General features: G+C 51.1%; 4 protein-coding genes across 4 annotated transcripts; all 4 read right to left on the bottom strand.

The window, feature by feature from the left end:
• Positions 1–1,230: 1,230 nt before the first annotated feature.
• Positions 1,231–3,899, bottom strand: B0T23DRAFT_445019 (uncharacterized protein; the record flags this gene model as incomplete). The annotated part of the gene is made up of 3 exons (XM_062840910.1): positions 1,231–3,167; positions 3,222–3,592; positions 3,729–3,899. The coding sequence occupies 3 exons, from the start codon at positions 3,897–3,899 to the stop codon at positions 1,448–1,450; spliced, it is 2,262 nt and encodes a 753-aa protein (XP_062690562.1). The 3' UTR covers positions 1,231–1,447.
• A 1,589-nt stretch (positions 3,900–5,488) lies between these two features.
• Positions 5,489–5,799, bottom strand: B0T23DRAFT_321943 (uncharacterized protein; the record flags this gene model as incomplete). The annotated part of the gene is made up of 2 exons (XM_062835264.1): positions 5,489–5,615; positions 5,705–5,799. The coding sequence occupies 2 exons, from the start codon at positions 5,797–5,799 to the stop codon at positions 5,489–5,491; spliced, it is 222 nt and encodes a 73-aa protein (XP_062690563.1).
• Positions 5,800–12,451: 6,652 nt separating this feature from the next.
• B0T23DRAFT_186716 (putative methyltransferase-domain-containing protein) lies at positions 12,452–14,016 on the bottom strand. Its single transcript, XM_062833150.1, has 3 exons — positions 13,572–14,016; positions 12,974–13,431; positions 12,452–12,894 (listed from the first exon to the last, which is right to left on the bottom strand). Exons 1-3 carry the CDS (start codon positions 13,876–13,878, stop codon positions 12,589–12,591), a joined length of 1,071 nt encoding a protein of 356 aa, XP_062690564.1. The 5' UTR covers positions 13,879–14,016; the 3' UTR covers positions 12,452–12,588.
• A 230-nt stretch (positions 14,017–14,246) lies between these two features.
• Positions 14,247–15,112, bottom strand: B0T23DRAFT_406150 (uncharacterized protein; the record flags this gene model as incomplete). Its single annotated transcript, XM_062839084.1, has 2 exons — positions 14,247–14,405; positions 14,978–15,112. The coding sequence occupies 2 exons, from the start codon at positions 15,110–15,112 to the stop codon at positions 14,247–14,249; spliced, it is 294 nt and encodes a 97-aa protein (XP_062690565.1).
• Between the last annotated feature and the right edge of the window lie 915 nt (positions 15,113–16,027).

The raw sequence follows: 16,027 nt of genomic DNA on the forward strand, positions 1-16,027 counted from the left end.
AAAAAAAAAAAAAAAAAAAAAAAAAAAATAAGAAGGCCAACAAGAGATCCAAATATTCCCTGTTCAACCCCTGACCGAAGAAGCGAACTAACAAACAAACCAGTGTCATGTTGTATGATTTCTGGCCTTCACTTGGCAGTGGTTTTAGCAACATCCTCCTCCATGTGCTACGTATCCTATCCGTCACGATCGTAGACATATATGCATGCTCGCACACAGAACACAGACCGCAGTATAGGCGCCAGACACACATTCACGTGCACACACTACAGCCAGTAAACCGCTGAAGTCTCTCCGTTTTGTTTCCTTTAATTTTGCTATGCTATGACGAATTTATTCAAACGGTCGACGACAAATCTGTCCGTCACCGTTCTAGTAGTCAATATTAACTATCAATGAACGCTGATCGCCAACAAGCTGTTTTGGTTGATCAAAGTGTCCTTGCAATATGGGCAGAACTGCGACAACGCAGTACACATCTGTCCCGTCTGTATTGGTACCATCCACAGGTAGCTAAGCTTACCATCATGATTCGCTCTCAAATCATCATGCCATCTGTGAAGTCAAAGACGAGCAATGACGATTCTCATGAAACTCTCTCTCGCGCTTTCCCTGCCTGCTTATCAGCATGAAGGGACTCGATATAATCACACGTCCGATCCCCCCATCCCCATCTTAAACTCTCATGTCAGTTCCCGATCTTATGCTCGTCAAGTGTGATGAACCATTGCAATCGCAAGAATAAAAAGACTCCAGAAGACAAAAGCCGCAGAATTCAGGACTGGGGAATGTAGTACATCCATCCTTCCCTCCTCAAATTGGTATCCAGGTCTACATCTACCAGGAATAGCGCCTGAGTGTCGCCCAGTAGATATTTTCTAGACCAAAGAGCACGGCAAGATAAAAGAAAAGAGATAAAAAAAAAAAGAGACAGCGAGTTAAAACTAAAGCCAAACCCTGAAAAGCCAAACCTGCTAGGCCCAACCATTGGGTATTTTTGAATGCCTGCGCCATGCCTTTGATGCTTCGTAAACTGAAGAGTAGAAAGACGGCCTTTGAATCCTGCTTCTTCCAATTTTCCGGCAACTACCAGAAAGACGGTATGTAGGCCATGACCCGGAAACAGGATAGAGAAAGAAGAGAAAAATGAAAGGCTAAAAAAAAAAAAGAAAAAAAAAATAAGGGTTGCCATCATAATATACCCGTATGAATTGCTGTTCCATAAGTCATGTGGACCCTCTGCCACTTCTTGCGAACCCTGTGAATGGGCTCCTGGAATGAAACCAAACGCCAAATTGTTGTCTTCCATACCTTGAAAACTCCTCTAATGTGCAGACCTCTTGGCAATATTATGTGGAGTTGTACCCATCCTCCTCTGTAGATTGTTCGTCTTGATCCTCTCCCAAGTTCTTCCTCGCCTCTTTCTGTCGTGTCTTCCATGGAGCTCCTAGTCATTCTCCAACGTGACAGCGCTGTAGATTTCTTTCTTCTCAATCTGAAGTCGAGCGTGCATTCGCATAAGACTCTCCACCTTCTCTGATGAAGGGTCTTCCGCACTACTGACCTCACGGTGCAATGCCTCGTACCGGGTATATGCGCGTTTGAACTTTTCGGCCCTGCTGAGGAGATCTGGGTCGAGGCGTGGGCGCTTGGAGCCGATATTGCCGGATGCATAATCGGACGGCGCAGGACGTTTCTTACTTCTAGATCCAACGTCTCCATTGACACTGCCGGCATTGCTGCTTGCGCTGCTAACGATAACCTCACGGTCACGCTCGCGCTCGCGCTCTCGTTTCTGGGGCCTTGAGACGATGGCCCGGCGATCTTCCTCGTTATCCGACGCGTTGGTAAGCGGAGATGAGGCCAATGGCGAAGATTTCTGGGGACTGGCAAACTTGCCCTTTGCAAATGTGCTGCCAGATTTGGTTGTAGCGTCAGGTCTTGCTTTGGGCTTGGGCACTGACCTGACACGCTGGCTAAGCGGAGTTCCGGAGCTGGAACTTTCCTCGTCCTCTGGATCCCGCGGGCGTTTCGACACCATCGGCTTGGTGGTTTTGGGAATGGGTTGAGCCCGAATTGTATCTCTGGTCTCCTCCACCTTCTTCTTCCCAGCAGTTCTGATCGGAGCGGCCTTTGGCTTCTGTTTAGTCTTTGGGCTTGGGGCCTCAATTGATTTTGCTGCTGTCTTGTACTTCTCCACGGGAGGACCAGACTTTTTAGTACCAGGTGTAGGCGCAGCAACTCCTTGAGTCCTTCCTAAGCTCTTCGAAAGAGGCACTTCGTCTTCGTCCGAATCGGAATCCGTGATGATCTCCTTGGAAAGAATACGCCCCCCCTTAGCGGCAGGACCCTTTGACCCTGTGACCTTTGTAGGAGCCACCTTCGGTGATGCCATCCTAGGCGATGCCACCTTTGAAGCTGTTGCCTTGGCAGCACTCGGCCTGCCCGGCTTTTTGGCATTTGCGATTGCTGTGGCAAGACGCTTGGCCTGCGCAACCGAAGCCGACACTTTCTTCTTGGTCACGCCTGTCTGCGAGTTGGACCGCGACATCGGCTCTCCCTTCTCCGTCTCTGCACCGCTAGGGCTGGCAGTTCCTGTGATTCGATTTGGGGTCGGAACGGTTTGACTGTTCTTGGCGATAGTGGCATGAAGCTTGCTCAGGCAGATACCCTTTCCGCGTTCTCCCTTGGGAAGCAACTTCTGCCACAGCGGATCCGAAACACCCAACCGCATACGATCATACTGTTTGATGGCGTTGTCGATCGCTTTTTGGCGGTCTTCGTCCGTGGCGTAGGCATACTCAAAGACATCCAGCTCTTTCCAGTACATTTTCTTAAGAACCCATTTTTGCTCATCCGAGTCAAAGTCAGCCACCTTGTTGAGAATCGGGTGGAATTCTTGCTCATCTCCGTCGTATCTCTCAAGAAGTTCCTCGAATGTTAGGTTTTGGGCAGCAAGCTCGTGGATGATGGGGAATTTCTGTTGCTTCAATCGGTCACCAGGGCCGTTACTGGTAGGACCCAGGGAAGGTGAACCAAGCCCACTCAACGCAGGACTGACAGAAATTGACCGAGACGTGCCATTGGTCTGTGACCCCAGGAGTCTTGCCTTGCCAGGGTTGATTTTGGCACCCTTTTTGGAAGGCAGTCCCTCGACGATCAAAGCGCTAGAGACCATGTTAGTCACAGGCTCACGAGTGGTTCACCTTGGGAACACGTACGAATTCTCTCGCTTATCTGCCTCAACCTTGGCAAAGGAATTCTTTAGGTTTTCAACTGCCCCTTCGATACCGTTGGAAGGTTTGGTGGTTTGAGCCGCCTTGCGAGCCTTGGCCCTTTTGTAGTAGTCAAAGATTGACATGACTGGTCCCAAGACTCGTTGACCTCTAGATGGCTTGTTTGGGTTGGTGTAGAACAACTCGTAGTCCACTGGTTCTGTTGAAAGCTCGGGCTGGAGAGGTACTTCCTGATCTTCAATGAGGATTGCCTGGCGTGAAACGGTTAACGGTGAGTAAGGAATGAGGATAGGTGGGGAGGAGAGCCGGCAGAAGAGGCGCGGGGTAGGACGGCAACACAACAATAGACTGAACAGCTATTGAGTATTGAACATGTTCTGGGTTTGGGGTAAAGACCGAGGCGCTCTTGAGTGGCAGGTACAATAGCAATAGACCATGCATCTATTCCTGAATAATCTGAGGGCAAGGTGACGAGAGGCTCAACAAACTTACCGGATCGTCACTCAGTGACAACTGAAGCTTGCCCCCATTCTGTGCGCTCTCAATCATCTGCGCAACGAGTTCAGCGGACAAGGGCACCGCAAATGCGTGCGTCGATCGCCGAGCTGCTGCTTCGGTCGGACCTTCAAGGAGAAGGCCATTGTCGGGTATTGCCAACGACATCTTGGATAGATTCACTCGAGCACAAATGCGCGTCCACCACAATCCCTCCTCTTGTCTTTCGTCTTTCCTGCTACAGGCTCTCTCCTCCTTCGCTACTCCTATGTGTATGACCCGATGCTAGATACGGCGGGGTTCCCGCACTGGAGCGGTGGCTTGAGGTCTTGTGCGGAATAATTGTCCAGCGCCAAAACTTGTGACGGATTTCTGAGGATCGCCGAGTGTCGTATGGTACGGTATAGTGGTATACTCAATGAGCGGATGGGCAGGGTGTTGGGTTTCGCTTCATCGTCCTCGCGTGGACTCGTTGGGCTTGGGACCAGGGGGTCGATCGTCGTCGGATGTGGTAAGATGCGACTTGAACAAGCACCCGGGTGTTAGACTTGATTTTTTTGTTTTTTTTTTAGAAGAGCCGATAGGCGAGAGCAAGGGAAGATTCAACGTCAACGGCCCGGGAAGTTGCAAGGAAGAGAAGGCGGACGGTGAGGGTGCCGTGCTCTCGGATGAAAAGGGCGGCGTGAGGGGGAATGACAACAGCGAACCTTCAAGGCTAACACAAGCGAGAACGGGGCGGAAGCCGTAACCGAAGTCGAATTACCTAGTGACAAGGCGCACACAAGAGAGGCAGAGGCGAGGCACCCAAGAGTGACAGCAACTGGCCCTGGACGACAGCATCAGTCGACGACAGGCAGGCGAGCGAAAGGAGGACGATTTGACTAAAGCACGGCGTAACGTGGAAGAGAACCCGGCCGACGAGAACGTGAACCTGGCAGAGGGAGGGCGGAGGTCAAGGACGGGAGACAGGTTGGGAGTGGAAGCGAAGTGGTGAGAGTGGAGAATGGAAGTGGTTGCAGGAGGATAGGTACCCACCCTGTTCACAGAAGGGTAGGTACCTCTTGCCTAGTGTGGAAAACACTTGCAGCCGGGTTACACTTTTGGTGTACAAGTGCTAAGAGGTGCCCTGGTCCTACTGGGGCGTGCGGGGAGCACGGGGTGCACGGGGTACCTCGATGGATCTTCTGCTATGATCGAAAGTACACATCCATGGAACGGGCGGATGGGAACGAAACGAAGTGGAAGTAACTCAAAAGGCAGGAATCACGCTAGCCTGGGTGGGCTCACAACGACCGGACAGTGTAAAGTATTTTCCCTCACTCCATCTGAGGTGCAATGTGGGCAGTGGTACTTTCCCTTGGGCTGGCAGGCTGGAAATAGCCTAACCGCAGCGCTTGCGACATACCTACACTACAACGGACCACCTCATCCGCCCTTTGTTGTCGGCCAGTCGTGACCAGGGCCGCGGCTCTCACAACCCTTTATTTCACCCTAAACTTCTGCCTCTTGCGATTGAGTATGGTTTGGTTCTTTTTGCTGCGGCAACCTGGGATTGCTGCCAATCTGCTGTTAATGGCGCAAAGGCAAATGACGCAACACAAGGCTTGATGTGACTGGCGCAAACCAGAGGACAGGCAAAAGCAGAAGTATATTCTAGAGGTGGAATTGGTCCGGTACAGTTGAACGACCCCTACGTACCTCTAGTGATGTGGTCTGAGGTAAGGCGGTATCGCCAGGTACACGGTGGGCCGCCCCATTCAATCCTCACTGCAATGTCCAGCCACGAGCCACCTCAGCTCAGGGCACCGCCAGGCAGCATACCCACGGAGCCACGCAACAATAGAGCTGGCGATGCGCGAGGTGGGCCACAGCACTTCTTCCCTCCTCTCTGACGCTTCCACTCTTGCTGCGCAAAGTCCTCTCCAAGTCAAGGCTTCAAGCCATTCACAAAGAGACGGGAGAGAATCACTCACCACTCTTGGCCAAGAGCCATCTCGTGTCTGACAGGGGACAGGGGTTGCGGGTGAGCAGCAACTTGCATGCGCCAGAGCAGCTCAAAGCCCGGCATCATGCCCGCATTTGCGAATCGACACAGAAAAGAACAAAAAGGAACAGCCATGTTTTGCATGTCAGACTCACGCCTGGCGCTGTTCTCTTCCGTCGGCTTTTGGTTTCTTTGCTATGAGTAGTATTGGCTATATAGGAATGTACGGTAGGTAGCGGAGCACCAAGGCCGGTATATACCGGGCCTGTACTGGAGGATACGACAATACCACCTAAGGAACGGACAATGGTTGCAAGAAGTACATGCGTAGGTACCCTTTGGGTCTTTCTTGGGCCATCATCAATTGAGGGATCTTTCCTCGACGTGGGCTTGCAGGGCGAACGACCGGAACTTGTGTTCTACACTAGTTTGGACTTGCGAATGCTACCCAACCGTCGTCCACGCTCACGTTCGATGGATGTCCTGATCAGCTCTTCCGTTGTGCGGGACGGGGGTACGGCTATCGCTTCCTCCGCTGTTCCTTTTGCATGTTAACGTAACACCCACACGTTGATTTTGGCTTTGGAATCCCCCTAAGGACCATCGACGATGATCAAGTCAACAGCAGCTCCGAGTCGCAAGGTGGCCAGCGAGAATCACCAAGTCATACGGACGCCGGCATTTTTTGCCTTCCTGAAGCACGAAGCAGCTGCTTCGCTTCCTGCTCTGCCGGGTCTACATGCCCTTGCCTAGCTCACTCCGCACATCTCTCAGGCAAGCGTGGTCTGACTGTCGACCTTTGAGCCTAGAGTACCATCCATATGGGTCTCGCGGTGATGCATATCAGTTTTGCCTCTTTGCTCCAACACAGGGTGCAAACACAATGGAAACCATCGATGGTGGATAGAGGTATCCTACTTAAAACACCTACAACGTACTGCAACAGCCTTTTAAAACTGTGCAAGTTGCTTGTGGCTCTGGCCTTGCCCGGCCGCCAAGTTTCATCGCGGCTCTGTACCTATTTTGGCTCGCCAAGTTCCAGAGGGCCCACTGCAGCCAACTAACTGTTGAGGCCTCTGAATCACGGCGCTTTCAAACTTGCGTGGAAATTGGCAAAACCCCTTTGCAATTCTGTCACCACCAGAATGGCGAGTAATCTATTGTAACTACGCTCCCAAGAATCCAATGCCATATTGACCCAGCATTTTTCAGCAATGATACCCTCTTCCTCATGCTTGATTCTTCGTGCTGACGACGAACACAAGTTCGCATCTCACTGGATGGTGGGGTCCGGGTATCTCTACACTACTAGTAGTGTAAATAGTAGTAGGCTCACAGCAAGGAGCTTCTCTTCATTAGGCCCGGAACCCCAGCCGATCCCGCTTTCGGGGCAATCCGCTCCAAGCGATGAAAATCATCCGCCCATTCACACACACACAATACCCGCCGACCAGTGACATAGTGCTGTGCCGCGGCACCGATCCCTCGCAACCCAGATCCCATTGATCTAATACAATGCTCTGAGAGATGACCCCAGGAAGCAATTTGGGAACGACGATGAGAACTCTTTCACTTCAAGTTGAATATTCAGCCGTGTATACTGTTGAGAGGAATTGAGACGGCCTCCGCGATGCTCGCAAGTGCCCAAGACGGAGAGTGGTTGGCGGCGTTCTGTTGCGGCGAGACTCGTGGTTCAGGGCTGCAGACATGAGGCAGCAGCCGGCACCTTAACGCAAAATAGCCGACTGGTAAGTGAATCGTGGGCGTTCTCAACCCGGAGGGTTTTATCAGCAAGCCTTTCCGATGTAATCGCGCAAGAGGCGTTTTTTTTTTTTTTTTTTTTTTTTTTTTCCTTGTTGTTGGGTGGTGGGATCGGCTTTTTCATGGCCTGAATATCAATCAAACTTTGATGTTATTCTCCGCGCTTGAGAAAATCCATTGGGGGTTTAAATTGGACCTGTCATTGATGCGCTAATTGCCTATCCTGCTCATGCGGCTATGCCATAGTCTCAGTCTCTTTATACAAATCCAAAGAAGCATACTGCGTACATGGCCAGCGGAAAATTACGTCAGTCCGGGTTTGTGAAAGTGTCCACCTTGAACCTACACAGTAAGCAATACTCCATATCGCTGCTGCCCTGGCGAGTCCCTGGCTTCCTCATCTGTCAAACCGCGCAGTCCCTCACAACAACCAATGTCAGGCTCGCCTGATTGATAGAGGTCAACTAGGTAATCGAAAGTTGAAACAAATCTCAAAAAGATTCACAAATCGCTATCCCGAAATCCGAGTCGTTTGCGCGAGAAGTGATGCCCAAACAAGCGTGCGCCGTAGCTATTTCTACTTATCTGTATCTCAACTTCAACGCAAGCGACCTCCCTGCCAATTCAAGGAACGCAGAACCACGCAGTTCTAGCTACACCGCATACCTAATCACGACCCACCCACCGCAAGGACCCACGAGTTGGTGTTCCCCCAGGTCCCTAGTTAATCATTCAGAAATCCCACGACACCCAAAGGGCTTAGGACCAAGGACAAGTCGACGAACGGTGTGCCCCGTGTGCCGTGTGCCGTGTGCCCGGAAAAGTACAGCGCAGCAGGATGATATAACTTGCCTCTACCTACCTCACATAGGTATACAGTAGGCAAGCCCTTTGATAAAAAACCGGGGAGCCTAGAGGGCAGTGGGCTCCTGGCTCACTGGGTCGCACAAGGCACAACTCTTCCAAGTGCCAGACAGGAGGAAGCGGTTGAAACTGAATCGAGATATATTACTCAGGTTAAAAACTACTTGGCTCATCGGTAGTGGTCGTGGCGGCTGACGTTAAGGACCGGCGTTTGGGAAGACCCTAACCTTTGGGACTTGACTTCAAGAGGAGAAGGATCGGGTAGAAATGGAGGGTGATCGCCCCCTTCTATCCCTACCGCGATGATGGTATGGTTCGAGTGTCTGGCGTAGCATCCATACGCTTTACCTAGATGTACGACACGCCAGTGCCGCAACCTCGACTTGTGCTAGGGTACCTCTAGTGAGCTTCACAAAAGGAAGGCGTTTCACCCGGTTCGTCGCCTATCTCGCGCTCTGGAATCTCGCCTGTGGCTTGCTATTTCATAGCGGATAGGTAGGCAAGACGGTGAGCGGAAGGGCTGACTGGAAAGGGGAGAAAAACAATCGTCTAGTTTGTTCTGCAACGTAAATACTTCTGCGCAGCAGAAACGACAACCCTACTTTGGGTATCATGACAAATCGTAAGTTGAGTGAATATATGCGGGTATGTTAACTCTCCAGATTGCAGTGAACCGATTCTCTGCGTGTCTTGCCATCCTAGGATGGACCAGAATTTTGAAGAGCAATGATTGAAGGATTTGCTTGTAGTATACACTACAGCATTGCCTTTTTCATATCACTTTCCTTGGCCAAAAGCCAACTCATGTCATCTGTTTACCTACATGCACCTATCACAGAGGCGTGATCACCGTGTGATCGTCTTGACAATGTAGCCCAGGATGTTATGTATTGCTTGGCAGGCTTGGTACGCCGTTGGGCTTCTAGGGTCATTTTGACTTCTCCAACGGCACATCACCGCAGTTGCGTGCTGATTCATCGCCATTGCCGGCTTGCCCCTGTCGTTTCAGGCACTGGGTGGTATAAGGGTTTTAGCTCGCACAACACACTTTCACACACTGCATCATCTCACGTTTATCTTCAAGATGTAACCTAGGCGTGGTGTCAGCGTTCACCACATCATGTGCTTGTAAGAAGAACGAGTACCAAAGGGGAGACGACCACAGAGTTGCTCGAGTTGCAACAATGCGTGTTACTTTTTCCAGCAAAAAGTGATATTCATTTACATGCGGTACCTTTTCCTTCGCTGCATAGATGTTTCCCGGAGTCTCCCTGTTTCGGACAAAAAAGCCTGGCTTGGTCGTTGCAATGAGGTCTTACGCCCCCACGAATTGTACTGCGGTTGCGAGCCAAAGTAAAACCCCCTTGTCACGTACCTGGCACGGACCACCACAGCCAACGCTTCGTGAGCACTGTGTGGTCGACGACCTGGCCCACGGGTTAAACTTACCCATATCACCATAGTATGTCCCACCGTCTCACTCTTCTCATGGCTATAACTGATAGCTCCCGTGTGGCAAAGCTGTTTGGCATCTCAAAGGGAGATGTGCTGCCTGATATTTGGGAAACAACTGCTTCGGTTGGAAAGGCTAAGAAAAAATAGGCAGGAATCATGGTATGCATACGCCATAGCGCACATCCCATTTGACTGTCAAGCCTATTCTTGTCAGACTCGTCAGGCGTGAATATTGCTTTTACTGTAACCTGTCTTTAAGGTCGTATGTAGTCAGTGCTTGCACACACTTCCTTGACAAGCTGATACGTTCGCGTAGTACACATTATATAATAGAAACTAATATCATATAGGCAAGTGGCAACCCAGAGCAAAGCAGAGCGGAACGTGTTAAGAAAACATGTTCGATTGAAGAAACGAACATCGTACTACATGTTACAGCTCAACCGTTCTGGCAAACTACGTTGTCCTTCATGGTTCGGTTGTTGTTCCCGATGTGTTTACTCTCCTGAAACCGATTAAACCGCTTCTACTTCCGGGACATGTTCCCAACTCGCGCGTGGTCTTAATGAGAACCATGCCATGTGCTCTTCCCGTTTGCGATCATCAAGTGGATATACCTAGAGGTAAGGCACCGATCGGTTTCTCGCTTAGGTAGTTCCTGGGTTGTTGTCGTCACTGGCGCAACATTTGTTCCCGTTCCTAATCCCAAGCGGATCACCGTGGTTAATTCACCCCTGCTTCCCCGCGATTTCCCCTTGTCTAGCTAGGAGTTTAGCGCCCATCTTAACGGGGGTGGATTGTTAGAAATGTCCAGGAAACATACCCCAGCGCCAGATCGTAGGAGAAGCTTAGCGGAAGCAAAGATGGCAAGATGTGATCATAAGATACGATATATAGACTCGACCTTTCTTAGGATGTAGGTCTACTGCCCTTACCGTCAGTCTCCCTACTGGAAATGCGGCATGGGAGGGGGTGGGTAGGTGGGTAGCATTACATACCTCTCTAGCATGCGTGTCTTACTTACCTACGTACGCTCTACATTTTCCTACTTATGTATTGTGTACCTTGCATACGTATGTCTCGTGCGTTCTTTTCCGGAGTCGAAGCGGGCTTCGTCAGTCATCTGACCGATGAGATACTCTGGCATTTCTTCATCTTGGTTTCTTCACCGTGATTGTGAAGCTCATAGCTTGACCGACCATCTTTTATTCCGTCCTTAGTGCACCGTAATCGTGCTTAGTAGAGGTGATGGCGGGCATCAGACAGAAGTTCTTCGACTCTTCACTACATGTGATCAATTTGGAAGTCAGGATACGTAATTGACGGAAGGGGAGCACAAGTGAAATTTGAGTATTGAACCGGCGACCTGGACTTTCTGCGGGGAGAAGACATTCACCGATCTGCGGCCGCCCCCGCCAAGCCGAAGGTGGACCAGTGTCGGTTCCACTTTGATCTTTGGTGAGATCCCGGGCGATGGCGGGGGGGACCCAACCACCACTCGATCTGGACATTGTCTCCACCTAGGTTCTTCTGTCGTTCTCTTCCTCGTCTTCTTCGCAGTTTGAGCGGCTCGTTGAACCTTACATGTGGGCGAAGTTGGCAGAACTCAATGTCATTATTGGCGATCACGCAGGTCATTTGCTAACATGAAGCTCAACCCCACCATGCTCGTCGAAAAGAAGAATACAGATAGTCAGGCAAGTTCTCTCGATCGAAAGCTACCAGTGTCTGGTTTAGAGGCCCCAGCCGGCTAACGATGCCGTCGCATGGCTGGCTGAATGAGATTTCAATTTCATTCCATGGTGAGGTGTGGCGAGCAACAGACCGGCTACGCACTGGAGAAGGCGCCGTTACGGTTGCACATTCCTCTGCAGTACCTTTCCTCCTCTCCCCGTGACTCGGCCAAGACAGGCAAGGTTATGCCTCGTTTAGCTCGGTGCGTTGTCTCTTGTTCACCTGGCCGGAGCTTTCTATGGTGAAACGGGACAAAACAGGTATTGGTGGGAAAGAAACAGCCCTGTCTTGTCTCAAGCACAACAGTGTCAGTAGGTATGGCGGTCGAATGATCTTGTCTGTTCGAGTTTGAAGCGTGCTGATGATTTCCCGCGAAGGGTTATCACTATTGAAAATACTTTAGGTTGCGCGTATATCCGGACACTTGAGCCTGTTTTTCCTTGTAGCTTCACTTCAGCGGTTTTTTGTGCATAGGAGACAGGCCACGGGTTACGAAGTTCACGTTGTGGTGGTGACGGATTTCTGACGGGAGGAAGTATAGTGCGAGTGTGTGAATAATATTGGCGAGAGGATGTCACGATCTGATCTTGGGCGTGATTGAAGATAGGGAAAGAAGAGATTGAGACTGGGTTTGGAAAGAGGCGGTATTGACTGTGTTACCCAGGTTCTACTACATGGAATATAAGCAGCGTTGGCTTGTGCGGGTGATGAACAACGGTCTATTTCGAGATCAGATTGTTCAATCGTTTGCCAAGCGGTCAGGTAGTTGTTTGTTATCATAATCATGAGGACATCTACATGGATCGGGCAAATCCATGTTATCTCGTTTATCGAGATGCTGTCTTTCCTTGTGTGCCTGTATGTTCAAAGTGATTTGTTCATTGAAAGAAGCCTCTCAACACAAACATTTTAGTCTATAAGCAATCTATCTACATATATCTTGTATCTATATGTTTATTAGGTCTTGTTCAAAGCTTTGTAACCGACTAAAAACCACCCAAAGCGGTGTCAGCTTTCTCAATTCCCGCCGCTCTCTCAACTATAGCATGCAGCCGATAATTACCAAGAAGACTTCTCTCGCCGATAAACCCCCCACCAAAACCCAACACGATCAGTCTCATCCGTCTCTCCCACACCCCAATCGTCCTCACCAGAAGCGATAGCATCCTCGACTAACGTCAGGGGACTGCTTGCTTGTTCCAGTTTGCAACGGAGAGACTGGGTCAAGCCCTTCGTGGTCTCGTCTCTCTGGGGCACCATGACCAATAATCTGGCGTCACTCTCAAGGGAGAGCTGTGTATTGATGGCAGAGGAGAGGAGTTCCGGGTGATGGTCATCGTAGAGGGGATCCGCTACAATGATGAGCTGTTGGACGAAGTCAGTTACGGCTTTCTTAAACTGACAACACATTGCTGTCATATTCATAGATGAACGGCAAACTGACCTTGTAGCGGTTTGACTCCCTAAAGCGCGGATGAGTTTCCCCCTCATAGTCATCGCTGCCCCAGGTCAACGCAGCCGCCTCAACTCTTCCCCCGCGCGCTTCCACTGTTTCCCGGTTGAGCTCAGCATTGTGCGAGAGGTTGGGGATGATATTGGGTAGGTCGGTCAGGGTCACGTCGGCCTTCCAGAGACAGGCGGCCGCTATACCCAGAAGGCCGGTGCCAGACCCGAGCTCCAGTACGTCGAGAGGCTCGTCTCCTAGAAAGAGGTGCGCCAAGGGACCAGCCGAAAAGTGCGGGAGAAGCTGGGCGAGAACGTACGATGATCCCCAGGTTTTGAGACCGAGGGAATCGCCAGTCAGGGGAGGCTCGCGAATGGCTAGGTCGAAGTCGCTGCCGCATTCAGACGACACGTTCTTCTCATCCCGGAAGGGCCATCGGCGTATGATTTCGCCCATTGCTACAAGATGCGGAAAGCCCCATAAATCATCAATACTACCGTTCATTCACACCATCCAATCGCTTCATAAGACCTTTCATATCCAGCCCTTCTGGGACGACCCAAAGTCCCCTCTCCCTCTAAGAACTCTTTGCACATACCTGTCCGACCACACCTTTCCGACAACCGCCTACTAGCCTCCTCCCAGATGTCCTCCCGCTGTTCGTCGCTGTCAAGCCATGGCAAGCCGCTCTTGATAATGGATGAGAGGAACGAGATGATCTCTTGCCGGTTGAAGGCCACCTCGGCCATGCTAGCCGCTTGCGCCTTAAGAATTTCTTCCCGAGACTCCTTGAGGCCCCAGATACGAGGCTCTTGACGGAGACGCTGAAGAACGTCGAGAAGCGTGGCGTAGGCTGGCTTCTGCCAGAGATGAGGGAGCTCCTCGGGTGCTGGGGATACCGTCATCTTCGACTTGTTGATTCGTTCGGCTCGGGAAAGAAAGGCCAAGAGAGGGCAGGGCGGTAGGTACTGGAGTGTAGGAGGTGGAGAAGGCGAGAGGGTGAGATAGGAGAGACACACGGCGAAGAAAGAAACGAAGTCGATGAAAGTGAACCAGCAAGAAAGAGACAAGAGATAATGTTTAAGGACGACGGCCGAAGATGTGAACAGGTCGTTTGGGTTGTATCTTCATGTTATCAAACATATGCCTAGGTACCCCTACCCAAAAAGTGTCTCACCATGTCAGCTTTTTTTTTTTTTTTTTTTTTTTTTCCCACTCGCCTTTCCCCGTTCTGGCGCGGCAAACCTAGGGAATTTGGGAACGTGAGAGGTCATCACAAAAACCGGGGGACGGTCTGGCTGGTCCCTGTCACCCTGTGAACGTTGTTCCCTCCAGGGGCAACATGCCCCGGAACCTGTAAGAACGACGGGTGAGGCCGTGATAGGACCAGGGTCGCAGGCGGTGGCCCCCACACCCATGATGTTTCGCTTTTCTTGAAGAAACCCGATGTTGCTGGTGCCTCTTTGTTCTCGGTCCTCTAGGTCTTGTCCCGGTTTCTCAACTGAACGACGCGAGTGGGACTAGGTTAGTTCAGACAAGGATTCTTAGATCGGTGGAGACAGTCCCGCCAAGGCGCCAAGTGCTTGACGCAGGACTCCGTGGATGGCAAGGGTCATCCATCCGCTATCAACTCGATAAGCTATCAGTGCGCCAAGCCCCAGGCGGCAGCAGCTGCCCGCTGCCTCAGCATCCGCAATTCTGGGTGGACCTTTGGGACAAAGCGTACATCTCATTGGACGAGCCTTTAACGGCACAGAGCCTCAATTCTTTTTCTCTTATAACCCCAAACAATTTTCCGAGACTGTTCCACATTCCTCTCTTTTTCCCTTTTTTCCTCTCCTCGTGAAGCCTCGTCCTCTTCAACGCTGCGTTTCTATGCTACGAACGGAGAGACTCGCGCAAGCGTGTCTTTCACACCTTTTCCTTCGGGAAAACACTTTCTATCAGGCATATGAGAAATTCGGAGAAATCGCTTCACCTTCAGCCTATAATCATCAGGTCCACCTGGTGTTTGGCTCTGCCGGCAACGGTCTGCGCGTGATCCTCGCGTCTGTAATTGGCATCAGAAAAGCAGGGCGCTGAGCTCCTCTGGTCGCTTGCGATCGGGGATAGTTTCAGCGTTTCCTCTGGGAGGGCCATTACGAAGCTTGTGAATGAAATCACTTGAGTGCAATACGCAGCGTGCATGCCCGTTACTCCCCTTTCGAGAGGAGGATGGACTGCACAATTCGATTCCGATTACTCTGTCGAGGACGAGGTTTCACCACCCCTTTCATTGCAAACTTGGGCTGCGAGCTCGGGATGCGAGGAAGAACTAGTTCGTTATTTGTCGCCCTTCTCCTACGTTGAAGCGATATGCACCTTCGTCATCTACCCATAGCGCCCTACAACCAACGGCGAAGGGAATCATGCACAACTCCTCGACATCGACCTGGGTACTACGGGGTCCACTCAAGTCTGCTTCACGAGCTCCGTCAATAAAACCACACTGCTGACCCCCCGTTCTGCTTCCATTCACAACTATCACCCCACTCGGAAACTGTCATCCGGAACTCCGTCATGACGTTTGTCTTCCGTAGGTCGTGCTTTCGGGTTGTGAAGCGCCTGTTGGTGACTTGGTGTGTCGATGCTGCTTGTCAACCAGCTGTCCTCTGGCTCTTCGAGCTCTACCTCGGGGTTGTGGTGTGGTTTGGTGGCGGGACCTTTCCTCAACCCCCTACTTAATACCCAAGTAATGGCGGAAGTGGTTCGCAAGCCTGTCGCAAGCCAGTCACCCGTCTGTTGCTCTTTCGATCAGCTGAACCATATCCCATGTCCTCGTAGTAGATACGCGACCCTTTGAGCTGTGCGGACTCGAATCCTGTCGTTTTGTATTTGCTTTTTAACGATGTTGTTGTGGTCGTGGTAATCTTCTGCGCCCTGCCGGCCGAGGGCTGATTTGTCATTCTGGCAGCTTTCAGTTCATCATTTGCTGGTCGCGCCTTTCTTTGAGCACAGCTGCGTGAGGCCAGGTATCTCAGTCCCCGCAATGGTTTCTTGTTCGTAACAAGCGAG

The sequence above is a fragment of the Neurospora hispaniola genome (assembly GCF_033458365.1).
Source record: "Neurospora hispaniola strain FGSC 10403 chromosome Unknown B0T23scaffold_6, whole genome shotgun sequence".
NCBI lineage: Eukaryota > Fungi > Ascomycota > Sordariomycetes > Sordariales > Sordariaceae > Neurospora > Neurospora hispaniola.